Source organism: Takifugu flavidus, chromosome 1 (assembly GCF_003711565.1).
Source record: "Takifugu flavidus isolate HTHZ2018 chromosome 1, ASM371156v2, whole genome shotgun sequence".
Classification (NCBI taxonomy): Eukaryota; Metazoa; Chordata; class Actinopteri; order Tetraodontiformes; family Tetraodontidae; genus Takifugu; species Takifugu flavidus.
The window spans coordinates 23,718,740-23,746,651 of record NC_079520.1 but is presented as its reverse complement, the minus strand read 5'-3'; the positions used below and the strand labels follow the sequence as shown (position 1 = coordinate 23,746,651).

The 27,912-nt window shown below is 40.0% G+C and overlaps 2 protein-coding genes across 9 annotated transcripts in view; one reads left to right on the top strand and one right to left on the bottom strand.

Moving 5' to 3' along the window:
- Window positions 1-41: 41 nt before the first annotated feature.
- zdhhc6 (zinc finger DHHC-type palmitoyltransferase 6) lies at window positions 42-3,951 on the bottom strand. Of its 2 annotated transcripts, none has more exons than XM_057025476.1 (11): window positions 3,807-3,951; window positions 2,680-3,181; window positions 2,468-2,559; window positions 2,147-2,306; window positions 1,885-2,043; window positions 1,540-1,593; window positions 1,285-1,452; window positions 1,090-1,131; window positions 837-982; window positions 700-746; window positions 42-619 (listed from the first exon to the last, which is right to left on the bottom strand). In XM_057025476.1, exons 2-11 carry the CDS (start codon window positions 2,944-2,946, stop codon window positions 519-521), a joined length of 1,236 nt encoding a protein of 411 aa, XP_056881456.1. In that variant the 5' UTR covers window positions 2,947-3,181; window positions 3,807-3,951; the 3' UTR covers window positions 42-518. The 2 variants fall into 2 exon arrangements, with proteins under 2 accessions (XP_056881456.1, XP_056881447.1); XM_057025467.1 differs by having other exon boundaries at window positions 837-985; window positions 3,807-3,950.
- A 57-nt stretch (window positions 3,952-4,008) lies between these two features.
- The window catches only part of vti1a (vesicle transport through interaction with t-SNAREs 1A), an 87,300-nt gene continuing 63,396 nt past the window's right edge, over window positions 4,009-27,912 (top strand). For 3 of the 7 annotated variants that reach the window (XM_057025506.1, XM_057025498.1, XM_057025531.1), the window contains exons 1-5: window positions 4,009-4,323; window positions 6,795-6,853; window positions 7,685-7,795; window positions 20,698-20,775; window positions 25,317-25,337. In XM_057025506.1, coding sequence (XP_056881486.1) covers window positions 4,230-4,323; window positions 6,795-6,853; window positions 7,685-7,795; window positions 20,698-20,775; window positions 25,317-25,337 — 363 coding nt within the window. In that variant the 5' untranslated portion in view covers window positions 4,009-4,229. The remainder of the gene's footprint in view (window positions 4,324-6,794; window positions 6,854-7,684; window positions 7,796-20,697; window positions 20,776-25,316; window positions 25,338-27,912) is intronic. The other 4 variants (XM_057025483.1, XM_057025520.1, XM_057025489.1 and 1 more) reach the window with 4 other exon arrangements.

The following is a 27,912-nucleotide window of genomic DNA, read 5'->3' as shown; positions in this document are numbered from 1 at the left end:
ATTTTCAGCACATTTTAGAAAGTAAACACAGGCAGAGAATCTTGGCTGATTTTCTTTTTAATGTATACTTTGAGGCCAACGGTTTAGTTTTTAAAAAATAAAAAAGAAATTAGGTCTTCAAACTGTAGAAACACTTGCAAGCCCAGGGTTAACTAGGCAGAGGCATTGCATAATCAGCAAAATCACATCAGCACAGATAAAAACAAAGACTCAAGTTAAAAAAAATAAGTGAAGGTCACATTGCAGTCACATAGAAGCCAAAGTGGCAGTAATTAAAAATTAAGACTTGGTTTGAATTTGGTCAGAGGAGTCAAACAGTGCTCTTTAAGAAAAGAATTGACGGATAACAGCACAGCTGAAGAATGTTGCCTAAAAACAAACAAGAAAGGAATAGCCACTACAATGAAATTCTTGACCATGAGCCTGCAGTGTCAGGCTTCACATTGTCAGTGGATGTCAGTTTATGAAGATGGACATGCACCTTTAGTTCAGTGTTACTCTCCTCTACATAAAATATATTAATTTACTTTCTTTTCGCTGGTGTTTTCACTGGCAGCTGAGTCATAATGGCACTTCTCCACACATCTCCTAGGAAACCACCCCCTTACACGTTCTCCCACTGTAAGTGCAAAAGGGAAAAAATAGTTACAGTTTAATCAGGAAAAAAATCCCCCATTAAAATCAGTATTCTCATCTCACCTGCCACCTGCTGCTCGCTCAACATTTTGTCTCCATACATCCACCATCTAAACAAAGGAAGTGTTGCGTTACTACTGGACAGTCCTCCAGTTTAAATATCAGCGTGTTGTTGCTTTTGCTCCCTCTGTGTAACTTACTTGGTGCCGCGAGTGGCCAGAATAGTCTCGCCCTTACTGAGGGGAATGCGGGGCTCCTCAGTGCAGGGGGTTCGAAAAAATGTTTGGAGACCTTTGCTCAGAGGACAGCAAGCTCCGTTATAGTCCTCCACTGCCTGGTACTGGACCTGCTGGCCGAGTCATTCCAGATACGTGGTTATTCTTATTGCTCTTAAATACTGAACTGCATGAATGGATATTATTGCATAACAGTATGCATTTTGCAGGTACTTACACTCCTCACTCGTTTATCAGCTTTCTGCTTCAGTTGTTCAATCTAGTTAGAGACGGATAGATTAACCGACAGCCATCACTGTTTTGCAGTAACCTACCTCAGTTTAAACGAGAAAAAGTGCACTGGGCATGAAACATCTTGAAAATGTTACATGCTTTGAATAGTAAAAACCCAACTAGAAGCGATTAAACATACAGTTAAGGTGTGCTGGTGACACTTTGGATGGACTGGCCACTCAAGGCCGTCACCCTTGGGCGTCCCCGTCCAAGTAAAAACTTGCTTGAAATTAAGCCAACAGCTGCCAAGATCATACGGGAAGATGAATTCCTCCCCTGTTTGGTAGTGCTGTATTCGGTCTTTGGCCTAGTGGAAATAATAGGACAGTTAAAGTGTGCAATCAGATTATGAGCATACACCACACTACTGTGATGATCCAGAAAGCATCCCGACCTTTTCCTCAATCCAGGACTCGATTGAGGTCTTGTTACGAATGATGACCTTCATCTGAAAAAGGACACAAAACATACAGTAAGCAAGTAAGGGTTTTGTTTCTGCTGTGGATAATACATTTCACTCTTACAATGTTCTTACAATTAAGTTTACAGAGTACATCTGAACCTTTTTCACATGGCAATCCATCAGTATCACTAACACATTTCTATCATTCGCAACTAAATATACAGGTTAAATCTACAGATTTGTTATGGTTCTCTAATGGAAGATGCAGTCCATTTTATTCACTAGTCAAATGCCTTTGTACATTTCAGAGTGTTGATGGCCTTAAGAGAAATGTACCTGTATGAAGAAAAGCATGCCAACAGCAATAGTGGTGCCCAATGCCAAACCTAAGGCAAAGAGTGTAGCAGCAAAGGCAGGCACGCTGAAGGGTATGAGGGGCTGAAATTGACGAACGGCACTCATGTTGATCTTTACAGTGCTCCAACCAAATGATATCTGCAGTAAAGAAACAAGCAAATGACCCGATATGTGTGGAAGAGCTGCTGACAGTAAAATGAATTGGGCCTACAAAGAAACAGCAATGTAAGTGGAAACCTACCCTATCGTAAAGCTGCGTGTACATCGTCATGATGAAGATGATGGCAGCATGAGAGCAGCCTAGAGGAGCCAGCAGCAGGAAACTTGTGAAGTAGGCGTGGTTAAGATGTCCGCAACAGTTGTTGATCCAGGGGCAGTGATGGTCCATCTTCATGACACACCTATGGTGAGATGAGTGAAATGATGATGAGTGCTCGCTATTTGGCTGATTAAGCGGATATTCAATCAGTATTTGCCATATTATTTCTCCCAAATAAGTCAGATGTGACACTTATGGACCTGTTGTGCCACATTACAGATGCAGAAAGGACTGAAATGCTACCTGTTACATTTACGACAATGGTGGGACCTGGGGGCTTTGTATCCATGGCACACTTTGCAGTACTGTAGGTACTGGGTGTGGTGTTGATTTCCCTGATTTATAGAAACAAATAGGTAAAAAATGTCATTTAACTTATATTCTATAGAAATACAAGTTTTTAAATATAAGCAACACCCTGTTCTTCACACATTAATCCTAACAAAGGCCCTTACCGGTTTCCAGTCTAGAGGAATGTATCCAGGTCCTACAAACATGGCATTGAAGTAGTTGTAAAGGATAAGGACAGTCCAGTTGATGAGCATGATGAAATTAATGCTGCCTCCTGTTGTGTCTAGTGGCCAATACCAGATAATGGAGTCAACTATTGCCATGGTGGAGCATATGGAGATGACAGACAATGCTATGATAGGACCCCAGTGGCACAGTCTCCGAACCTCATGGAGGTTTTCAAATGTCACGACCATGGAAAAAATGTTCATCTTTTCTTTTTGCCACAACTATCCCAACTGGCTGCACTAGAATGTTTTGTCTCTGCTATCTTGCACAGTCAGCAATGCGGACCACACGCATAGCTTTTCTCGTCTTCTGAGTAAAGAGAAAATGGCCTGGTTATGGGTCACTGGTGTTCTCTGTGTCCCATTGTGTGCACTGGCAAAGAGCAGCATCATCAACGGCTGAGCTGCACTACTCTTGCCAGAGGCTCAGATTTGCCATCTAAGGGGAAAAAAACAGACATGTTTAAGCATAAGAACCAGTGTCTCATACTGTGCACTGACAACAATAGTGACCATTTAACAGATTTGAATCAAAATCATCTAAACTTTTGCTCTTCCATGTACAACAGTATTCACATAAATTGTATGCGTGTTAAACTTAATTTCCCAAAACGTCAGACAAATATATAATACAATTGATAATTTGACAATAACAACAGCCAAGATATTAACGTTTTTTTCCAAACAAGCAAAGCAGCTTGCAATGATCACAATGCAAATAAGGTAGACAATAATCCACAATAAAATGACACTGTTGATGCAGAACATTTGATCAATAAGTAATTAGCTCATTTGACCATGCTAGCTAAGCCACCTCTACAAGATATGCAAAGAAGTCAACATCACAAGCAACTTAACAGATATTTTAGTTTTAACGGGAAACAACAACGCAATACAATATACTAGTTATGCATGCGTTTGGGGGAAATTCGATTTAGCTTATATGTTGGCGTGACGGTTAGCCGGTTAGCTAATTTGTTCGGTCCAGCAACAATAATTCATCACATAAGGGAAAAATCTCAGAAACAACAAAATTTCATATTTTGTATGGAAATGATGCTCACCGGTCGGGTGCATATTTCGCACATTTTGTTTTCATAAACAGAGAGAAATCTGGCACTTTAAATAACCACCTTTGGCCACTTCCTTGTTTTTTTCCTTCAATTTCTTCAGGAAGGAACCTTTCTTGTGGCGTTAGAACGTTTATTACTGTAACTCCAATTTCAGTGTGGTAATTTTACTTTACAAAATATTTTATTCAACCCCCTAGAGCTGAAGACAATGTGTAGCAGCTCACTTGAAAGAAAATTGTATCTGAACGTTTTAAGTTTATTATTTAAACAATCCAGTGCCGGATGATAAACGATAAACTGTTTCTTGTCGAGCATATTTTACTGTGACTCAAGGAAGGGACTCCATTCGATCCTTGTTTTTATTATCCTGAGCTGTCAACTATAAATCCACCTGTTTTCAACATAAAAGTCAAAATGTCTTCAGACTTTGAAGCTTATGAACAGGATTTCGGAACGATCACCGCCGAAATAACCAACAAAATTGGCCGAATTCCCAAACTAAGTGGAGGTAAGACAGTCAAATATATTAGCTAAAGCTGCGCTCAGCTGGAGCTAGCTCTAATTAAGCTTGTTTTTCTTAGGAGAGATGGTAAGCTAACGGTAGTAAGTGTTTTATCTGTGTTTAAAGTCAATATATTATTAAATAGCAACATTTCCCCCCAAAATAATGGAAAGTCGTTCTCTTCTGACATCTCGTGTAAATTAAAACAACTCCTGATTACGTAATAGTTTACCGTATTTAGCGAGTAAGTATATATTCTACATGATATAACATCTTCAGCACTGAGGTTATTTTCAAAATCTTATTAATAATTACCGCATGTCCAGCTGATAGAACTCAAATGAGATCAGAAAGCTTGGTCAACCTTCGAATCAATGTGTGATTTAGAATTAGATTTCAGAATGATGTATTGAATTTTTATGATTTAAACATTTTTTATTTGTAGTTAGAAACTGTCCAGAGGTATGTATTCGTCTCTGTTAACAATAGAAACGTCCTTAGATCTCCTATGTGGGTTGTTAAGATCTGCTGTTTGTGTTGCATATGGATTGAGGTATAGTTGATTGATGACCGATGTTAAAGTAGTAGTAGAACCCGTTTAGAGTAACCAATTCACCCATCCCCAAATGCAAGTCTTTGCACTGTAGGATGAAGCCAGGGTATCTGGTCAGAACCCATGGAGACACGTGTAGAACCGGCACACCGCACACAGAAAAGTCCTTTGTCCCAAGGAGATTTGAACCCAAGACCTTTCTACTGTCAGGCAGCAGTGCTAATCACTGTGCTGTCTCCAGTGGAGGAATACAAGCTAAATGTTAACTGTGATTTTATAATCTGTTTTATTGTGATATTAGGCATCATTTTGTCAGTTTTTTATCAATATCTTCAGTATTGCATACCCCCTACTACATATGTTTCTCAGCATATGTTGATGCTGGTTTTCTTGGCATAATTCCTTTTTTTTAAAGGTTTTTTATGACCTTATTACACAGTTCAAGCAGCCTTTTGTTTTTGTAAAAATTAGACCTCCCTTACTAGAGACTAAATTCCTGTTAAGATGAAGTGAGTGGTGTGTGTCCTGTGTTGGACTAGTGACATGACTTGCTTGCTAACTGTTTATTTTGTTTTTTCTCGAAATGCATTGCTTTTGACAAAACGTATTTATTCTTGGTATCATCTGGGACTCACAACACTGTATTTGTTCCTGTAGTTATAATATGAACATAAGAATATGCGCAAGGATGCCTTCAGGGTCATTCTGAATTTCAGGTGAAAGGTGAATTTCAGGTCTTTCTCATACAGACTCTTTAATTTCCTCACACTTGTAAAGATGTATAAATCTTTTACATTGACTTTTTTCATCACTTTTGATATCACTGTGTTGTACATTAAATCGCTCCAGGCAAACGGCTTCTCTAGTTCTTTTTTGTTGGGTTGCTTTTGTTCAGCAGCCGACAAAGGCAGCAATGCTGAAAGACTGTCCTTGAATATCGACGTTGGTGCGACAATAAAGTTTGCCCACGTGTTCAAGGAATGCTTCAATGTAAACAGTTCAACGCAACCACATATATTTGAATCCTTTCATTGTTTCCAAAAGCCATGATTCAGGTGACAGGAGGTTATTGTCTTGGTGATTATCATACATATTTTACTGCTGTAAAAGCAACAAAACACACTCTGAGCAACGCACAATTTTTGTATTTTCTAGGTACCAATTATATATAAAAGCCAGGAGGTGTGTAAAGCATTATTTGTGTGCTTTGGTTTATTACTAGTACACCCAGAAAGTTTTTTCCAAATTCTGTACCAACACAGAATAAATGCAGCCATTTCTGTTGATGGTTGCTGAAATGTTGAATCCTCACTCCTCCCAAAGTGCATTTTAAGCTCATATTTCAAAGATTATTCTCCATCCTTTATTATCTCTAGTAAAAATGTCTTTCCATTGACCGGACTTGATTCATTTTGGTGCTGCAGTGCTAAATTCAAACGAATAAAGAAATTCTGCTCGCTTTTTTGCCTTAAATAGTCTTGGGATGCACTGCTTTTTAAGTGCTTTTTTTTTTTTTAAGTCATAATGAGTTTCTGTGGGTAATGTGGAAGCGCAGCCATGGGGTGAGGCGCAGAAAGGCACGTTAGTCTGAGTGGGACTCGTATGTTTGGCAAGCGAGCAAAGCTGACACCTTCTCTCCCTTTGAGCCGGCACGAGGTGTCTCACCGCTCCTCAGCAGAAACCAACAAAGGCCTGGTAGACGCCAATAACTAAGAGACATCAAATATGGGCTCGTCGTGTAGAGAGAATGTGTAAATATATCTTCAAATGTGTCCTCGCTGCGTTGTTTTCTCCCAGTCTCTCTCTCTCTCTTTCTCTCCCCCTCTCTTCCCCCGTTGCGGGGGAGTTCGGTTGTTGTCATGAAGAGCTCTTCCTCTGTCGGCTGATCAATATGTCGCTGTTTTTTTTTTCATTTCTCTTTCAGAGGAGAAGACGCAGCTGGTTTTAAATGTCGACAAACAGCTTGAAGAAGTCAGAGAGTTGGTACGTCTTTGATCAGTAATTTTCTCACCTTCCTGGTTCCTAAATAATGAATCTGTGCAAAGAGAGGGAGGGGGGCGGTGACGGCGGCGCCAGACAACGGCACCTGTGTTATCCTGGCGGTGACATGACATGCAGTCACACGTGGCGGGAAGGAGGATTCCTCCTCGCGTGATTACTTTCCAGTAATCTTCTTTTAAGTGACACCCCTCTGACACATTTCAAGCCATTATCTGAGGTGGGAGTCTTCATGTTGCTGTTTAAAAATGAGCAAAGTCACCCGACAGAGACAAATTGTTGTTACATTTAGTCTAGTTATGACATAGATTAGATTAGCTCCCTCTAAAGCTGCCACACGGGGACCTGTCTAACCATACATCAAATGCACCGTGACTTCATTCGCGGTGACACTGTTGGGCCCGTGCACGTCGCTGCAATGAAAGGCCCTCGTATATTTGCGGTGCATTTATTTACAGAGCAGCCTTCCTCTGTCGTAGCTTCTATCGCAGCTGAGTGATATGAGCGGGATGCGTTTTTCTTTTCCCAATCAACACTGGGACGTTTTAAAACACACGCAGCCGAAGGTGCTCATTTCTGGAAGTTTAATATTTACAGAGTTGTCAAAAAGAATTTCTATGTTGAGGCACTGTTTGTCTTAAGTAACAGATGAGGCGCACCAACAAGCCATCGCATAGGTGGAAAGAGAAATAAGATCATTAGCATGGTGGAAGAACAAGTTTTAGCTTAATATTTGTACTTTGTCACTATTCATCAGCTCATCATAAGGTTATTTTGATAAACCCGTGTAGTTAACTGTTTAATTGCTGGTCTCAGCTGGAGCAAATGGACCTGGAGGCCCGAGAGATTCCCATCCAGAGCCGAGCCATGTACAACAGCAGACTGAAGAGCTACAAGCAGGAAGTGGAGAAACTTGAGAAAGACTTTGTAAGTACTTATTGTAGTATTTACTTTAATAATGGATTGAATATTATTCACATTTTGAAACCCGTTTACTTCACATTTTTCTACTTGACGTGCTCATATACAGTATTTCCCTTACCAAGGTTAAGAGTTTGTATTTAAAGCAGTGTTTTCTACTGATATTGCTCAACACATTTACCTTAATATTATAGATAGAAGGTGAAATGTCTTCAAAAGAGAAGAAAAAAAGTCCAGTTGACACAGAAAACTACCTGGGATATTATAGAGAAGACAACCTTTCTAATCTAAACCTGAATCTCTCTGTTAAATGTGACCTGTTCTGACTTTGCCCTTTCTTTTCTGTTAATGGAAGGAAAGGAATTTTCAATATAATTGACGCAAAAGAGCATCTTCACAGTGATGTCTTGCAAGTGTACATAAACCAAAATTAAATGACGCTGCAACTACAGTTTGCATTTACTCCAGGATGGGTTTAAGTAATTGTCCCATTTTGTACCATTTTTCTTAAAGTACAAGTGGTAAAATTGAAAGGATAGAAGGATGAAAAAGGTTACCCTCCCAAACTGTGTTCCATATGCAGTCCAAAGAAGTGAGCGTGTAAAAAGAGCGCATTTGGATGGAGACAGCGGGTGTGTGATCTGCCAGCAGACCACAGGGATGTTCTCCCTGGGATCAGCCAGGGGATCTCTGTGCCGCTGTGACTTTCCCCACCATTGTGATTTGATTTGGCTGTAGTTTCGGAACTTTTTCTCCTCCCAACTGGCGCTGCAGCTTATTTGCTCATCATGCAGCCTGCACATGCTGTAGCTCCCAATATTGCCACATTTTCTTAAGGCCTTCGGGAGGATTTTGTACCAGCGGTAGAGTTACAGCCATCCAATAGGTGGCAACATCTCGATACTTCACCTGTGCTCCATTTTCAATAAATTGTGCCATTGTCCTGTAAAACCTCTTATTATACTTGAGAAAAACAGTCAGACTTTATAATTATTGGCCTGTGGAGGTATTCTCAGTAGATTTTTAGCAGTTCTCTTTTTGGAACAGTGGGCTTGGATCATCCACCTCTTCCTCTAACATTTAACATTTGATACTAGTCTACACAAGGCAGTTCTGGTGTCCTTCATACTAGCCAGATACCACAGCCTAGCTCGCCCCCTTGCTTCCTGTAGGCCTAGGGAGAACATGACACTAGACTAGGAAGATGTCTTTTGGGAGGGAGGCAATTTCTTTTCTTTTTAATGTAAAAACCGTCAGCTTTGTTGTGCTTTCTGCGGACATCAAGGCCTTTCCACTCCCTCACTAGGCCCAATCTCTCCCCTCCAACCCCACCCCCTACTGGCTTCCCATGGGTGTCTTCCCCTTAACCTGCTTTCTCATCCTCACCTTCACCCCTGGTTTTGAAGTCTTTATACCACCGGTGTGCCAGCTTGAGACCTCATTCCTGTTTCTTTCCAGATGGGGGCCCAAGTCGACCCCAGTAATCCAACCATTTTATCCAGGTGGACAATTTATCCAACAGACATCCAGTGGATGTGTACCAGTACATAAGCTGGAGCTTTTTCTAAGCTCCATTGTGATATTAGGGGATACAGTTAGGGGTGTTGAAGGTACAGAATGTAGGCCAGCTTGACCAAATAAGATCAGGTCAGAGTGTGGAAATAAAATTAAAAGTGATGATCAAAATCCTCTTTGGCTTTGGGTTGGTCAAATCAATCTTGGAAGAGCTCTTAGCGCTGGCTTTGATCAAACCAGGAAAGGCGAAACATAAGCTTACTATAATGAAATGTATCAGGTAAACAGAGCTGGCATCTTCAAAGGGCTACATTCAGACTCGGTACAGGAAAATGGAAGTATTAGATGTCTGCATTATTATTATTACTACTCTTATTCTTATTCCTAAATGGATCAAATACAAAACTAATCAAATTATTTTTGAATTATAAATGTGTGATACCTCTCACAATATTTGCCTTTAGCTGTCAGGGAACATCTAGTTTTATTTTATTATTATTTACAAGTACAAATATAACACTGTTGTAAGATCTCTGCTTTCGGCAAGTTTATTGAACAGGAAATATCATTTTTCTGGGTGAGCTTTATGGGAAACTGAATCATATTGAGTCATATTTTCACTAACATGATAGCCCAGTAGATGAGTTGAAACAGCTGTGATCAACTCAAAGTTCGCAAAATACAAGAGGCAAATTTGAATAGTTTCAATAACTGTTTCTCATCTGATCGACTGCTTTCTCTTGGAAACTTTGTGAATCTATTATTCAAATTCGCACAGTTTGTCAAAACTTATTGTTTATTATTTTGCCTCTTAATAGTCTTTGAGAGTTTGCATCAGTCAGCCTTTTTAAATTGGTGCTTTTGTCCAGCAGGTGGCGGTATTGCTTTAAGAATTCACTTCTACTCAGAAGAACAATGTTGGACTTATCTGCCAATTACTCTGTCTTTCTGATGTGTTAGTGAACTTCCTATGATAAATCCTTCCAGTTAATATTATGTCTGACCTTCATCTCCTTTGCTTTGTTATAGATATTGAAATGATTGTAACTAAAATGTCCTTGTGTGAAGGTCCATTTTATACGGTGTTACGCCACGTGTCACTAAACTTGTATTTTATTTTGTTTTTTTTCTCTCACCCCATTCATTTGCTGATATTATAAAAGGGACAATTATTTAAAAGAAACATCATCAGCGTTTTAAATGATACTGTTAATATTTTATTCTTTCGCTCTCTGCTCATCTTTCCTAATTAATCATTTTGACATTGCTCTGTGAATATTTCTCCCTCTTGTAGTTGATTTTGCTTATTATATATTCCTTTGCTTGGGGTTTTAAATAACAAAACTGCTTCTTATCCAGATATGAGATGTTTTGTGTTCAAAGATCCTTGATGCTGTTGAGTGTTAATTGCTCGTCATTCAGTAATTTGCGTCAACGCTTGGGTTTTTTTTACTTTTTTTTTGTGTCGAGGCCACCGAGGAGCGTTATGGTCAAGGCAGTTTTGTTCCTGACGTGTACAAGAGTGGCTGTATAACACCTTAGTGGCAATAATAATAATAACTTAATGCTAACTATGATTAAATTGCAATAATATGTTACAGACTGCTGCTATGAAGATAAAGAGCGCAAGAGCAATACTCCTCAGCTTTTAAACAAGTCACATTAGTGCCACCTAATTTACCATTTATACATCCAGGAATATTTTAAATGCTTTAAAAATCATACGTTTTGTGTTGGCGCCTTGAATTTTACTCCATGAATATATCTGTGTTTGAACTTTTGTGCGGTTCACTCAATTTCAGAGTGCGTGAATAGCGACAATAACGTTAATAATCCGAACAGTTTTCTGTGTGGAATGCATATCGCTGGATACGTCTCTATCTCCTGATTCTAGTGCAGTCCTGAAGAATCAGAATAAATTGATTGTTGGAAGAACTGATGAACAGCATTGGACTTGAACAGGGTATGTTTTATTTGCCAATAACATTACTGTCAGAAGTGTTCAATGAGCTTCCTCTCCTGATTCCAAACCCCAGAGCTATTTGCTGCCTGTGCTTCTGAGGGTCGTGCATAATGTGTTATTATGTGTTATTGGACAGTAAATTAGTATTTATTTCTTCATTTACTTATTTACTGATTCCTTTAAAAAAAAAAAAAAGTTAGGCATATGGTCCATTACTCTGAATTTGTTCTGCACTAGGATGCCCTTTTTGCTGAAACTGTTTACTCTCCACTCAAACTTTGTGCGGAAGTAACCAAACTAAGCTTTGCGAATCCATCTTTGATGTAAAATGTGAATGTTTTTACGGAGATTATTTTTTAATTAGTGGTCATGGACAATTCAAGGTTTTTTTAAGGCCCTCCACACTTAGTTCACAGTGGCCATAAACTCATTATGTTGGACACAATTAGTCACTTAAAATGAAGAAAGAGGACTTTGCAAAGTCAACTATTTGAAACTTGTGCATTTTTCTCAAATCACATCATAATCAATAATGGATATATCTATGTTATTTGACTTATAAAAGCAGATAAATGTGTTAACATTTAGGTTTTGATGGGAGATTTTCGGAGCGCGGCGCTTCCCACGTTCCAGCCACACTGCTGCTGATTATGAATTAGCTTTGTTGTAATCCATCTTTGCGAGTTGTTGCTGGTTGCCCCCTGTCCTTGTTGCAGTGACTCCTGCTAACAAACAACATGACAGACCAACATGAGTCGGATGTTAGACACTCTAAATCTCCTTAGGTTGCTTTGGCTTGCTCGGTCTTACTAATCACGGGAGTAAAGACACATAAACTCTTTTCATAGTTTGTTGCTTAACAACCCATCAATGCCACCAAAGTCTAATAACCAGTTTAAAAGGAGTCCATCTACTGGCAGGGATTTTACTCTGTGTAGTTCCACTACAGCAGATTTAAGATGTCAACAGCTAGATCTGGTTTTCTACTCTGGAAACATGTCTTTCATTTGAAAGTTGCTGCAAGCTGAATGTCTTTCTCCAACCCTTTGTGGATTTGTCACGTTGGAGGCTTTTCCATGTCTTATTTTTTATGGGAATGAAAATGGGATTCATTAGCCTTTGGTCATGCATGTGGCAATGTATTTGTCTTTTACTCAATTTAATGGTGTATTGACAGCAGTGGGTCAAAGCTGGGTTGAAGGACGTGGAAGGACATAGTGAAATGTTGTTTTTTTGCTTTTGGGGAATGTATTTATTTATGTTATCAAGTAACTCTAAATGGTGCTTCTTGTTTTGTTTTCAAGTCTTAAATAGGATGGAATGTGTTTCGATTCTACATATTATATTGATAAAGCTTAAAAATGGAAAAAAAACCAAAATGGAAAACTTTGAATAAATAATGGAGACTGAGCACGCCGCATCCAAAAAAAGCGCTTAAACGAAAGGAGCAAGTCAGTTTTATTGGCTTTATTATTTCAAGCACACCTGACATAAAAATTGAGGGAATTCTCAGTGTAAAATTATCAAAGTATTTGGAGCATTTCAGACGAAAAAGAAAAAAAAAATGCTGTAAGTGTTTGGGGTCACTTGCTTTGCTGTCATTTTTCATGAGTTTCACTGTTGTTAACAAGATGAGCAGTCGACTCGCAGGACCCACGTTGCAGATCATTTGTAGGCAGATCACCCCCCTGCTCCCCGTCTGTCTCTTTACGTTAGCGCTTGTCTATATGGAAGAGGCTCGCGCGTTATGCCTGAAGCGCAGGGGTTTGTTTGGCAGTGTGCAAATTTGGCCGTTATCCTTGCACGCGATCGTTTCCTCTCCCGCTTATCTCTCCCGGCCCCTCCGAAGTTGCCGTACTTCGACACAGTGACAGTGATCAGGATAGCTTTCAGACGCCCGTCTGGCTGAGGAGGCCCTCCCAGGTCCCCTCACTGTCCTCGGGGCTTGTGTGATTGAGTGACTGGAGTGAGCGGGGGCCACAGATAATAAGGGGAAAATATAAAGACATGGGGGCGATGATATGATAACACCCCATTCCCCCCCTTCCTCCTCCTCCTCCTCTCTCTTTGCTCCCCCTTTTCCACCTCCCCTTCACTTTTCCTTCTGTTCTTCTTTCTGTCCTACCGCCGAATTCTGCGCATCGAGCCTGTCCCTCGCAGTCGCGTAAACTAGAAGTGACATGTGACACCCACTCCCCAGTGATGTGCTGACAAGCGGGTACCAGAATAGGTGACAGTGTTTTCTTTTTTGCCTGACTGGCTTAAGTCTGGTGAAGGGATTCATGAAGTATTTATGAAATATATTATGAATCACTGGGTCTGTGTTTTTCCCTCTGTATTTTAGACAATGGCGTTTGCTTTTTAATAAGCAAGACTTAGATAAAGTGGGAGCGAGGATAGGGATAAAGAGACGAGCTCTTCACGTTGCGCAGTTATTGCCATTTCTTCATAGTTGAAGGTCTATATTTACAAGTGTTTTAAGCAGAGCTCATGGCCTCTTCACAAGTAAACACTCGCAACCATGCAGACTCACAATTAAACTGGGTTTCTTCCTCTCATCCTAAGTGTTTCTAATGAGAGCGCCTGCCAGAAAGAAAGGGATCGTGTTTTTTGCTCTCAGCAACCAACAGTTTTGCCTTTTCTCTGCTGTTTTTGAAGCCTGTAGTGGAATCTGGCTGTGGCCTTGATCACAATTACATTGTGGAAGATGAATTGCGTTGTGTTTTTTTTTTTTTTTTTTTTCAATTATCCCACAGCTTGGCTGCCATTAGTGCATCAGCCCACTCCTGCAGCGAGACTAAACTCTTTTAGTTTTGTTCCCTTCATCACCATAGTCGCCTTGTTTGTACTGCATTGTCAAACTTTTTGGCGCATTTTTGTCTTTGTACGTATTTATTCACAAATGATCCATTTCACATTACAAAATGTCTGATTTAACCGCATTTATCAAATGGCCTCGTATTCCCAGTAGTGGCGAAATGTCTCGTCTATTGAAAATAATCATGAAATCAAATGCATCATTACTATTCGATGTTGTGTTACATTTTGAGTGTGTGGCAGTTAGTGTATGCATTTACACGGTTTCATTTTTCTGTATATATCAGGGCTTTAAATATGATTAAGTGCTGCGATTTCCTGCAGCCATGAGGTGACCATTTTTTTTATTCCCTCCTCATTTTTGTGTGGCTGTCATAAATTCCGGTACAAACTCTGCAAACTCCCAGGAAACCGGTAAGTATATCGAGAAGTTCAGGAGGTCACATGTTGGAAGGGCTTTAGAGGGGTCTTACTGGTCTCATCAGCATTTGAATGTGTTCTGCTTGTGAAATAACAAAGTACACATAAATATATAAAGATAATGATCTGGCTGAGTCCCTATATGTGATGCTGCATTCTCATGTTAATGAGTGGGCTATTCAGTACCAACAATGGTCACATTACACAAAAAGGCAGCGCACTAAAGAAGATAGTCTTCAGTGGACACGCACATGCTCAGCAGGGCCCGAATCCTCTTCCTTTTGTGTCTAGGATTTTTTTTTTTTTATTACATTTTTCAATTTTAGATAACACTCCAAGAATAGACATCAAACAAAAATGAATCATAAATCGAGGTCAGGAGTGAAGCTCTTTCCAAAGCAGAAAAAGGGTTAAAAGTGAAGGTAGTCTTTAAAAAAGATGGGGCGACTGATAGGAGAGGAGCTCTTCTCAGCAGAGGGTTCACTGAACCATATGTAGGTAGCCACAGGCTAATGGGCCGGTTGGTCCCTGGCTTGCCAGGTATCCTGCAATGCACATCTCCTAACACCCCCTTTCTCCTCCACACACACACACCGTCTCTCCTCATCATCCTCCGACAACCACCCCTCCTACCTTCACTCTGTGAAAATCCCTCCTCCACTTTCCTCTAATCTCACCTTTTTCTCTGGTGCTGACCCGGGGAGGCCCACTTTATTCCCCACTGCACGCCAGAAGCCAGCGTTGTGATCGGAGCCCGAGCCCCTGTGCCGGTTCCCCCTCTCCTCTCCTTTCCTTTTGCCCTGGCTGCCCGTCTCCCCGACGGCTCTGCTCTATTGATTTACTCCTCCAACCAGCGCTGTCTGTCTCTGTTTTGCACCACCAGCACCTTGGTCCCTCATCTCTCTAACCCTACCTTCTTGCCCGTTTTCTTTCTCTCTCTTTCCCTGTCTTGCTCTTTCTTTTCATACTTCCTTTCTGTCCCCTCCTACACAACTCTGGTCTATGGCGGGGAAAAAAATCTGACAGAGAACACACGAGAAAGAGGAAAAGAGAGGTGGAAGGAACGGCTGTGGGAGGGGAAACGGGGCCTTTGATTTTTCATTAGAAGTGTCTCCATATTTTAATATGGGGTTTAATCGGGCCCCCATGCCTTAAAGAAATAACCAGTGAGAGATGATCCCTTGGCCTTCAAAAAGTATATGGCGCTTCTTCAATCAAAGCCCTCCTCGAATTTTGCTCTTTTGTTTGGAGTTCACTTGCGATCCTTCCCCCCACCTCTCTCTTCTCTCGCCGCCTCTCGGCCTTTTGCGGGTACAGTCGTTAGGCTTATTGACTGATCTCGGCTGTACTTAGCAATAGAAATGACTTTGACAGGAAAATACACCACAGGTATCACAGAGGTACAAGCATGAAAGGCCCCTCTATCAGAATAAAGTAGTCTTTCACCAGCAGCGAACTAGGTATTCCCCCTAGAGATAAAATCCTGTTTGTTTGTGGTTTTAATATAAAACCGATGTAGTGGTTGGTTTTTTTAAATTTGATTCAACTAAAGGAAGTACTTTCTGACTAGACTACACATATCTGAACTGATACTTCATGCCCCTTATTAAAAAATGCTTGTATCTACATATCAATCCCCTTATCGATCAATCGCCGTTTTATTTGTTTTTCCCCCTTTTTAAAAAACACAAACAACCTTTTTTCCTGAGACTCCTTTAGATTTTTTCTTCTTCTATGAAAGTAGAACACAATACGACATATGTAGAAGCCACCAAAGCACCAACCTGTGAGCTAATGAGAGGCCCCATGCTGTTATCTAAGGCTCTGGCTTCTATACCACTGCTGCACTTCTATTAGGGGAGAACACACACCGGGCTACCGCTCACATATGCAGCGCGTGTACATTCTCTAAAGGAGGTTTTCCCGGGGAACGCAGAGCTCAAGGAAGCCTCCGTGGTTCGTACTGTAGCCCGCGTGCACATAAACTACACACAACAGTCAGCGGCGGAGGATTCGATGGCACCAAAGACCACAACGAAACAAAGGCACAATTGGCACCCTTCTGTGACAGTCCCAATTGTAGCTAGCTGCCTTTGTCTCGTAATATATCAAATACATTACAAAAGAACACTTACTTAATTGAACAACCTCGTCTGATTTTTATCTGGAAGTTGAAGACGACAACAATTTATGCGCGTGTTTTTCTTTGCCTTTGTGCCAGGTGCACGTGCCTGTGTGTGTTAGACCCCTGCCAAGTAGAGCTGCATTATTTAAGATGCTGTTGTGATACTTGTGCCTGCTTAAAGGTCTTGGCTTCCTTTTAACACCATGCCGCATCAGTCCACCTTTGCCCCCATTTGTGGGGGGGGGGGTGCTGCCACTGGTCTCCATCACCTGGGAACGGATCACTGCAGGGGGAGGAAAGGATGTGAAATAACCTTTGAATTTAGCTCAGAATTAACAGAACATGGACATTGATCTTACCTTATATAGAAAATTAATGCTTTTTTTTAAATATTTGAGCAAAGGGCTAACATCTAATATGATTACATAGAAGATTACATGGAACTGGACATGAGTGCTATGAGAAATGCTCAGGCACACTCCTGCTGGTGGAAAAGCCTGTAATGGAAGACAGTGTTCCAAATGGAATACAATTAATTACTCCTCATGCTATGCCACTAGCCGTGCATGCGAGGTGAAACGAAACAGCTTGGAAAAGTGGAGGAAGAAAGCCTCTGCACAGAAACCTCAGGGCCCCTTATTACACTCTGCCCCTGGGTACTTTTACTCTTTTTATTTCCCATATAATGAACTGTTTACGTTTTTTTCCCCCAACTTTCCAGGCGCCACATAAATTTGCGCTTGTCCTTGTATCACTCGGCACTGGGCAAAAAGTGAGGAGGAGAGTTGGAGGGCATTATGATGCGTGTTTAAATGTAATTTTATTGAATTTTGATTATCGTGGCTCGTTTGATTGTGCTATGGGACTTCTGCTTTCCAAAACTGGTTAAGTTTCAACTGAAATTAGGGGGTGGGGTCATTGTTTTAAAATGCTGTGGAAAAATCTACAAATGATGGTTGTCCTTTGGAAAATCTATATGGATGCATGCTCGAATACTAGAAAGAAATTGCAAACAAGGAAAGATCCATCTATTTTCTCTAATTGAATAAATATAATTTGCAGCTCAGAGGATTATGCCAAACTGATTAGCATATCTGATATGAATTGTTATGCATGCATATGTAATTACATTTTGATGGGTAAAGAAGAATATCTTTTTTTCCCCTTCTTCTTTCGCCATCCATGTCAACAGAGGTAATACGTGTGTTTTTGACAGGACACCAGCACCCCCATAGCTGCATTTGACGGGATGTGCAGAGTTTTAAAGGCAGGCCACTTTGCATAAAGTTAAGATGTACCTTTGTACTTCTCTTGTGTGCTTCCGGGAATAGAAGCAAATTCTCACCCAAGATTAAAAAAGCAACAAAAGACAGACCTTTCAAAAGGATTAAAAAAAGCTCCTTTTTTCTTTTCACAGCAACGAGGTATCTTCTGATACGGCTCATTCTTTTTTAGATTACAAAACCTGATTAGCCGGTTTTGTTTTAAGATGCGCTCCTCACATACCAGAACTGGAGCGAGAGACTTTTAGTATTATACCTTTATAGAACAGAAGAGTTTGCAGGTTCCATTATCCGATACATTTTCTGACCCATCCTGTTGTCACTAGTGAAGCAGACAATATTTCACAGTGGTCGTTGTTTAAAATCAAACGAGAAGGCGGTAATCAGTCAACGATCTGTTCCAGAGAGGGAGCTGGAAAACTGAGTCGTTCCCTGTAAACACACGGGGAGTAGAGACATTTTAATTTCAGTAGCATTTTCTGTTCTTTAGACTTTTCTTATATGTAGTGTACTCCTCGCAAGAACATTTTGTGGATTCATCTGTATCAGACAGCTGTTTCCAAATACCAAAAAAGCCTGCCTGTGATGTGAAGGCAATGTTGGGTCTCAACATTCAAGCCAATCCTTCCCCTGCATCTCAATTACTGGTGAAGCTGCCTCTCCCCTTAAGTTGCGCTGAAGCTCTTTAAGATGAAATTCGATTTAAATGGAATATGTGGGTGTTTTCCTGGCAAACAAAGTGCGTGTGTGTCTTGCCTTGTGCACAAGCCCACGCGCCGCTTATTGTCTTTCTGATTTTGCTCAAATTTGAAATGTCTTTTATCATACAGATTATACTGCATTTACTATACTCCTATAAAGACCTTTTGAAAAAAAGTTTAAAAGAAATTTGTTGTATGTGATTATATTCCTATTCTTGAAATGGAGAAAACAGCTTTATGCTTTATAAAATGTGTGTAAATTTCTGCAAATATCTCAAAAACTGCTGCAAATAAAGGTAGGTAACTATATTTTGACATGTCCGTTATTGATTTTATTCAAGTGTGTGGTAGCAACTTTTCTGATGAAATCAAATCAGCCATCGTGTCTGGTCACATGTTTGAGGGTTGGCTGAATTATCTTAAAAGCAGTTCCAGTACATTCTGACTAAATGCCCCTGTGTGTGTTAGTGTTGTGTCAGTGTTGCCGCTCCTCTCTTTGGCCCCACAGTCGGGGCTCTGCGGCCAGCTGAGGTCCCAGCGGTCCAGTATTGTTTGGGTGCACACTTTATCTAATGGGTTTTGTGGTTTGGGTCAATCAGGCCCAGTAATTACTCCAGAGAACTGTGGCCCTCGTGTCTTGTTAATAACCAAATCACATCAGCCATGACTTTCCACCGAGTGCTCCAGATTATGAGGTGAGACGTATAAAAAAAAAAAAAAATCTCTTCTGGCACGATAGTGATTGGTTCCAAAGTTGTTTCAATCCAGAGTGTTGATATCATCACTCCCAGGGCTGGAATTGACTTTTACAAGTTTGATTTGTGATTTTTCTCATGGAAGGTTGCATCAAAGGACTCGCAATAGCTTCTCCATACTTTCACTGATAATAGAGAGACACTTGGAGAAGGATACCGCCATTGAGGAAAAAAAAGAGCCCCTGCTGGTAATTGTTTTTTTGTCCACTGAGTCTCTCCTTTGTTTTATTTATTAGGATTTTTTTTTAACCAGGTAAATGCAGAAATTATTTATTTTTTGCTTAGAAAACACATTATTTCATTCTTCCGATTCTGGTTTTGTGAGATTTTTGCCCGTCTCCCGCAGCCCACCTAGAAACTCTGTCAGGGTAGCGACGGAAAGTGAAGGAAGCTTAGTAAACACTTTCTCTGACTGCTGCTAGTGTGTATTTAGTTTAGAGGGCATGCCAAGAGGTTGTTTTTCCATGGGTTGGGCGTCTGTAAACAAGCGGTACAATGGAAGCCCACTCCTTGACAGTCGCAGGTGGCACATTCTGAAGTGTACTGTATGTGAAATGTGTGTGTGTCTTTTTTGGCATTCCCTCTTATTCCATCCTATTCGGAGAAAGGGAAAAGAGAGAGAGTGAAGATGTGTGCGCGTGTGCGCATTTGTGCACGTGTGCGTGCACACGAGAAAGAGGCAACCTCAAATCCGATGGGCCACCAATGGGTGATGAATTATTCCCTGTCTGAGCCTCAGCACTGGTGTTATCACAGAGCCTGCCACTGCACTAGGGTGACAGTGGTGACAGCCCCCAGAAAAGATTTAACTCTGACAAGTGATACTTCCTCATAATACATCTCCCTGGTCCTCTCTCCTGTCCCCCTGCTCCAAAGCCGCCCCATGCACACAGGATCAGTTTTTTTTTTTATCCCTCTACTTATATTTGTTTAAGTGGGCAAACGTGTGTGTCCCTGAGTGTGTGTCTGTGTCGAGGGCTCTTCCCTTGTTTGGCACAAGAGCACGAGGTGCATTAGATCAGCTCAGAAGTCATGGGCATAAACTCACCCATGCTTGTCATCACACACACACACACACAAGCACGCACACGCATGTGCACACGCCTGCAGAAAGAAACACTTTCACATTTGCTTGGATGTGACTTGTCACCGAGTTCCAATAGGGGGCTCTCGTGCTTAAGAAATGCCTGGTTTGTGTTTTTGTTCCTTTTTGTATTAACAGCTTTACTAAGACATATTTCCCCACTTGTTTTCTCTTTTTTGCTCTCTTCTGTTTCTCTGCTCTCTCTTCTTTTTTTGTCCCTCTTCCTCATCTTCCTCCCCCTGCAGAAAAGGTCACGTATTGCCTACAGTGATGAGGTGCGCAATGAGCTCCTGGGGGATGATGCCAGCTCCTCTGAGAACCAGGTGAGGTGCTAATCAGGGGAACCAAAAGACACCAGAGTGTGGGTGGCTGACTGGCCCCCAGGGTGAGTAGGTGGGCCCCTCATAGGGGCCACAGAGAGCTGAAAACACAGTATTGTCACCAAGTCATGCGGAAGGAACACTGTTTAATGCAAAGCTGGGCTGCAAGGGAAAGGGACCGGTATCTGGCTAAAGCCAGTCTGTGACACACACGCACACACACATACATCTAAACACTAATAAAATTCTTTCCTAAAACCCCGTTACCCCACTCCAACTGTCCCACAGCTGTTCTCCAGTCCGGTTGTGGACTTACCAATAATAGATCCCCCACCCTTCATTAAAATCCATGAGAATTTTCTATTTTTATACTTCAAGCAAAATTAACCTGCTCAGCATCAACGCTCCGAATAGAGAATGCTGGTTTTATTGATATTGTTGACAACTTAAAAAAAATCTCTCTCTTTATTTCTTCTTTGGAATTGATCTTTAAGCCCACAGACATTTTTTTAAAAGCTTATTTAATTTCAATCCCTAATCAGAATTTTAAAATTCTGTCTATCTGGACAGTGTTGATCTGTTGTCTTGCAGCATATTTGCATTTTTTTTTTTTAATGTTTAAATGATAACTGACATTTTGTTAGTTCAGTTGAATTAAAGGGGGGGATAAAGAACAGTTTAAAAAAAACAACAATTTCCATTCATTGTCGGCAGTACCAACAAAAGATCCATTCACTGCAGTTATGGATCTGCTGATGTAAAGGAAAAACAATTATTTTCACTTGTGATCTTAATTGGCCAAAATATGCCACACATTATTTAAGTCTTAAGTCGATTTGAATAGAATAAATCAGAACTGCATCAAAACAGCAGTACATCAACAGCTTTTTTTTACCATTTAAAATGCATTTAACTGTTTTTCACCTGCGCAGCTGCCACTCATGCAGCCACTCTCAACTGTGACCAAACGTCTTTTGACTAATTATATATTGCTTTCAGAATCTGCTGTCAACTCGGAAGGGTTACTGTGTCTCAAGGCACATGCAAATAAATACTTTGCATTTGTAAAGATACGCGCACACTCAAAAAGAAGAAAGACAAAGACGAATACTCAAATGCACATTTGCACATTTAGTCCCGTGGTGCTTTACGGGCATATATTTAGACGCTTCGCAGCTCAGAAAAAGCAAAATAAAGTTGTCAGCTCTTTAAAAAAAAAATCTTATTATCATTTCAATAATGACCTGTGAACCGCACATCTTAGAAACATATGTATTGTAAGCCTCAGTGTGTAATTGAAATGCATATTCCTGGCAAATTAGTGAGACGCTAAAGTGAGCGTGACATTTTATGCACAAGTTAGGAGAATGGCTGTCAGAAATGTCATAATTGAGACATAGTTGAGTTCCATCTGAGTCCTGTCAAAATAACTAAAAGTCAGGGCTGTATTCTTTTTTTCTTATATATTAAAATATAAATAAAAGGATTTTAGGAAATGTTCATAACATTACAATATCAATAATTTAAGCATGTCAAATAAAAAATAATATTGTGTCTCTCTGTTGTACATTTATATTCTCAATTTTTGAAATTGAAATTTTATTCCTTTAATTTAAAAATATCTTATTTTGCAATTTACTTAAATTATTTATTTGATAAATAAAAGCTGTTGATGCAAAAAATGTTGCCTTACCTCTATAAAAGAAGATTCATTTAAAAAAAGTCGATTTAAATATAATTAAATGTTTAAAAAAATCCAACCACAATGCATAAAAAAACAAGCATGTGCCTCTATTAGTTTTTTACTTTTAAATAATAAAATATATTATCCAAAAAATTACATTCAGGTGTGTTTATGTTTCTAGCATCACTTGAATTTTGATGCTCTTAAACCAAAAAAACCCACAAGAATCTAGAAAGCAATGCGACCTAAATGTGTTTAAAATATACATATTAATTTCTTGACAAATTATTACTGAGTAATGTGACTATCTAAAACACTAAATCTTCAGAATTATTTTTGCTGGGGCAAAAGCGAATTAAATAGATGATATATAGTTTCTCTTTATCTCCCAGGTGCCATGTTTGCCTCATTTTCATTTTAAAACTTGTGGAGATAATGCCGGTCTTGGTCTTGCTGTGAGTGGAGTACTCAGAACTTCAGCTTTTTTTTTTTTTTCCCTTCTTTTTTTTTTATCTTACGAGACAGCGGCGATAGGAGAGGAGAAAAGATGGTGGGGGCCGGGGCAAGTCGGTCAATTTAATTCCTGACGATCTAAAAGAGGTCAGGATCATTTCATATAGCCCTGGCTGAGCAGATCATTACCAGTCACAAATCTGTTGGTTACATGGCAAGGATTTATAGCTAAGTAAATAGGGGACCATCATAAGTTCTGAAAATGGCGTGTTGGCCCTGAGATAATGGCTAAAGGACGATTTAATAGAGTTCGGCATTTATTCGTTATCTGTATGCGGACAGAGACTGAATTGGCACTATCGCTCATTTTTTTAATAATGTCCTAGGCTACCATTGCACGTGTCTTCCCCCTGCATGCAACACACGTGCAAATGTTGCTACACACACATGCACGTAGAGGCAACACACAGATCAGCGAATGCGCACATTTTCCACACACAAACAATATGTGGAATAGTTTCGATTTCAGTCGCAGCAGAAGGCTTGGCCACAAGAGATTGCGCTGGTTTGAGCCGGCATGGACCAGATTTTACAGGCTACAAAGGAACCAGATTACCACTTGTATCGAATTCTGTATTGGATAAAAAAAAAAATCTTTTGTTTGGAAAAAAACCCCACTCTGATTATCATAACAGAAAAATTGCAGCAGTGCGATTCTGAATGCTGGCTAGGACGACAAAAACACAGGGAGTAGTCGTAATTATAACCTTTACAATGTTCTGTATTTGCTGCTCTATATCTCTTGAGCGACGCGAGCATCCTCGCTCGTGCTAAAGAATGGACGCAGAAGTAAACGAAAGGTAAACGGGAAGACGCGCACATGCCTTTCATATCGTTTTAACGAATCCCCCACGAGGGGCTGCAATCAGCCGTGCAGCACAAATATGCTGGAACAAGTTTTGTTTGGTACCCATTGACTGATGGACGGGTGGGGGGTGAGGGATTGAAGAATCTGCTGGGTGTTTTCGAGCCCCAAATAAGCACATTCACAGTGTCGTGTTAAACTTTGGCCTTTCCAATAATGCGTCCTTGGCGGGGAGCCGCTGCTTAAGTTTGAAAAGAGGGTTTCACTCTTAAGTGTGATCTTGTTGCTGCGTGTCGATATCTACCAAGAAAAGGGAGCTTCATCTGAAAAAGGGGATCTGATATTTACAAGGATTTGGAATTCTTGGAATCCTATTTTGATTGGGGAAAGACTGGAATTTAAAAAATGACATGATAAATTATGTGACAGAGTTTATGATGCTTATATAAATATTTCTTTAATCTATATTTATTTTAATTCTAACCAGTGAAAATAGTTAATACTTGTGCCTTATTTTACACCTTGCTGGCCTGACAAGCATACTTTTTTAACATAAATTTAGAAAGTGAAGTTTAAAATATACCGCAAAGGCCACGCTGGACACGAAGATCCCTTAGGTTGGTTAAACTTTAATGTAGACTTAGAGATGTGGATTTAAAACCTCTGACAGGCTGGAAAATGAGAATTTTATTTTCTCTCCAATGGTGTTGCACCGCTACGATAATCCTTAATCCTCATCCAAAGCACTCACCTTCGAACAGGTACGGGAGGCAAGCATTTTCATCGCGATTAGGCATAATTAATGGGAAAATGGGATTGTTGGCTTCCCCCAAATGTCTGAATCATTATCAGAGATGTTAGATTTCCCAGGACAGGGAATAGTAAAAGCATTTCTTATTTACTCGACTTTAAATATGTTATTCTCTTTCATCAAAAATGTATAGCTATGCTAAGATTCATTTTTCATGATCTGTGGCTGTCCCAATAATCAGCTGCACTGTATGCATGCACAGTGGTAGCCTCACATGGTTTCCCATCAAAACAGTGTGCATCTTTACCATAAGCTATACATGAAATATTGACGGTGTCTCAGCGGTACAGTGGCTCAGCACTAAAGGGCATTCTTTCCGAGACAATTCCCAGCACCTAAACACTGTAGCTGTGAAGACCCTATTTTATCATTTCACTCTTTTTTTGCACCATATCCACTCTCGTGGTGCGAGTTTCTTGATAATGTTACTTGATAGCTTGATAGTGTGAATCCCGCGATCTTTTCCCTCTTTTTGTTTAATGTGACAGCATCAGGACTTGTTCTTTGTTTGTTAAAAAAAAGTCAGCCCGAGCTGTGTTTAGCGCTGTTTAATGTGTTTGCCTTCTGATTTCCAAGTGCGAAACATGCAAACGGATAAATCGTCAGGGTTAATTTTGCACCCAGCCACACGACTGATCTTCTGCCATGTTTTTTTTTTTCCTTTCCTGCTTATCCTTATCTTTCCTTCACTCTCTCTTTCTTTCCTCTCTCTTTATGCACTCATGATGCAGTTGATAAAGTTACGAGAAGAGGTAAGTGCATCCCTGCTCTAGCATTTTAAATCTGCTTTCCCACTGAAATTTGAATTTGCCCTCAACTCTTCTGATGGAAATTAAAATCCTCTCATTTAGTCGCTTTTATTCGGCACGTCTGATTGCAGAGTGAACAGGTCAAGCTGAAGATAATACATTCACTGAAGGCTAGTTCCTTCAGTTACTCTTAACTTATTATCAAAATGGGATGATAAGATATTATTCTGATAATGCCTTTTTGAAAAGAAATATTGTGAAACAGAGGCTTAGCTTAGCTTTAGTTAGCAGCTTTGTGACATTAAAGAGAAAGATCTTACTTTTGAGATTACATTTTTTAGATTTACCATCCCTTAATTTACTTCATTGGGGCCATATTTATTGCAATCTGTCTTTTCAAATGAATTAAATAACATTTATCCTTTAAGTTATTCTGTATCGCTTTAGCATGCCATTAACTGCTGGATTAGCTTCAGCTATATAAATGTAATTATATCTACCATTAACGTAACTGTTGTTGATTGGAATGACTCCACAATTCATGTTTGTTTAATGTATTTCATTATTTATGTTATATAATGTGCAATTTATGGCAAAAACTACTTGCGAGTCAGTAGAAAAGTTAATTAACATATCAGGAAGTACATCTTTCCATTTTACATTTGCATTACATGAAATATTGTTTTAGTTATGTAGATCAACTAAAATCATTGTTTGATTGATGCTCATCTGACAAGCTTACTAAATAAGCAATGGTAGGATTCTAAAATTGTATCACTTGTTTTGTCACAATTTAGAAACATTTCTATGTTTCCAAGACTTGCCAACACTCTTTAACTCCAGCATGTTGTCAGAAACTTTGTTGAGTTCACTTTTGAGTCAGCAGTATTGTTATCTACCAGTTAAAAGCATCGAAATGATAAATATATTTTGCCTTGGCAAAAGAAACCATCTCTCATGCAGCATCATAACATTAAAAACACTACATAGTTGGTTTACTTAGTGATGTATAAAATACTGTTGCAAGGAGACTACATAAAGCCATTCAGAATTTAAATGTGAAATGTTCTTTTGCATGAAAATTTGGATCCCATTAAATGGTTGTTTTTATTAATGCCAGCCCCCTTTTTGTTCACTCTACTAATCATGAATCTATAGGCATCTATAGAAAGATTACTGAAAGTGAATTTAGATCTATGTTCCTATCAAAGGCAGCCTAATCACAAGAATCACTCCTCTATATAAACTGGGACAATATCCAGACATTATTTTGTTGTTTATCTTAATTATTTATCATCTTATTCTTTATTCCTTTATTCCCCAATTTGCATTCATTGTGCCTAAGTTTTTCCTCTTCCCATTCCCTCATAATCTGAGATTCAGAAGTCATCTTGAGTTACGGCACCAGATTTTGGAATGGCCCAGTCTCCGTTCAGCCTTGGCTGCTGTTCACCCTTCCACTCCTCCATTGCAGTTGTCTACCCCTCTGCTTTTCCTGCATTTAAATCAAAGGCTGGTATAGCTGATCCACACTTAAGCTTAGCTTTAAAAAAAAAACTATACTTTTTTCCTCGGCTGGAAAACATGTTTAAATATTTAGCACCCATATTCACAGCTGTTTGACACTTGTAATTCCTCATCTTACAAGTCCCAAACAAACGGCACAGAAGATCACACAGTCAGTCTGAATCACAGCTGTCATCATTATTCACTTTGACTCTCCCCCACCCTTATTGAAATAATAAGGAAATCATCTGAACTTTGGAAAATGGTGATAGTAACCGCCTGTGTTTGATATTGAAAAAAGGCAAGAGAGCGAAAGAAGAGGGGAGAGATTTCTTTTGAGCTGCAGCTGCATTGTTCTGGGGCTCCCTGTTAATAACTTACAACTGAAGACTGTTTCCTGACGCAAAAAAGCACAACAGAAAAACACCATTTTCCTGGTTCCTAAGAAGATCTTTGTTCAAAATGTAGGTGTCAGATGAAAAGGCATACATGCATAAGCAGAAATGGTGGTGTGCGGGGTGGGGTTTGAGGGGCACCGGTGCACGAGGAGATGCACAATATTTACCATATATTATATTTAAATCCGCTCCTTGAACATTTCTTGGGAGGATCAGATTTGATTAAGTCAAGATCGGTTCAGCTGGTTTCTCTATGGTGGATTGGTGGCAGATCTGAGGCATAGAAATGATCTCTCAGCCTTAACTCTGAAGATCTTCATTGAGATGTTTAGTTTTAATTGTCCATCTCTCTTTAATTATTTTCCATGCTGCCGTCCTGCTCAAGGCTTGTGGGGTGTATAATTACAGTTGTCATAATGTGTGATTATTTTATTCTTATTTCCCGAACTCTCCCCCTTTACTTCACGTTCTGTCAGGCTCACACTGCATTATACTAATGATCATACACGCATGCGGCGCCACCACCACCACCACCACCAGCAGCACCCCAGCATCCCCACCTCAACGCACCCACTCACCCTCCCCTTCCCCTCCTCCCTGGCCCTAAAAGAAGGCAGAACAAGGGAGAGGAAAGAGAGGGAGAGGGAGAGCGAAATGGGGAAGGGAAAGCTTTG

Excerpts from the sequence above, each read along its gene's own strand:
- zdhhc6 (XM_057025467.1), bottom strand. The coding sequence starts at position 2,946 with ATGAACATTTTTTCCATGGTCGTGACATTTGAAAACCTCCATGAGGTT. Across the intron at positions 2,560-2,679 it reads TTCCTCTAGACTGGAAACCG|GGAAATCAACACCACACCCA; the intron begins GTAAGGGCCTTT and ends TCTATAAATCAG. Across the intron at positions 1,453-1,539 it reads AGTCCTGGATTGAGGAAAAG|GCCAAAGACCGAATACAGCA; the intron begins GTCGGGATGCTT and ends TATTTCCACTAG.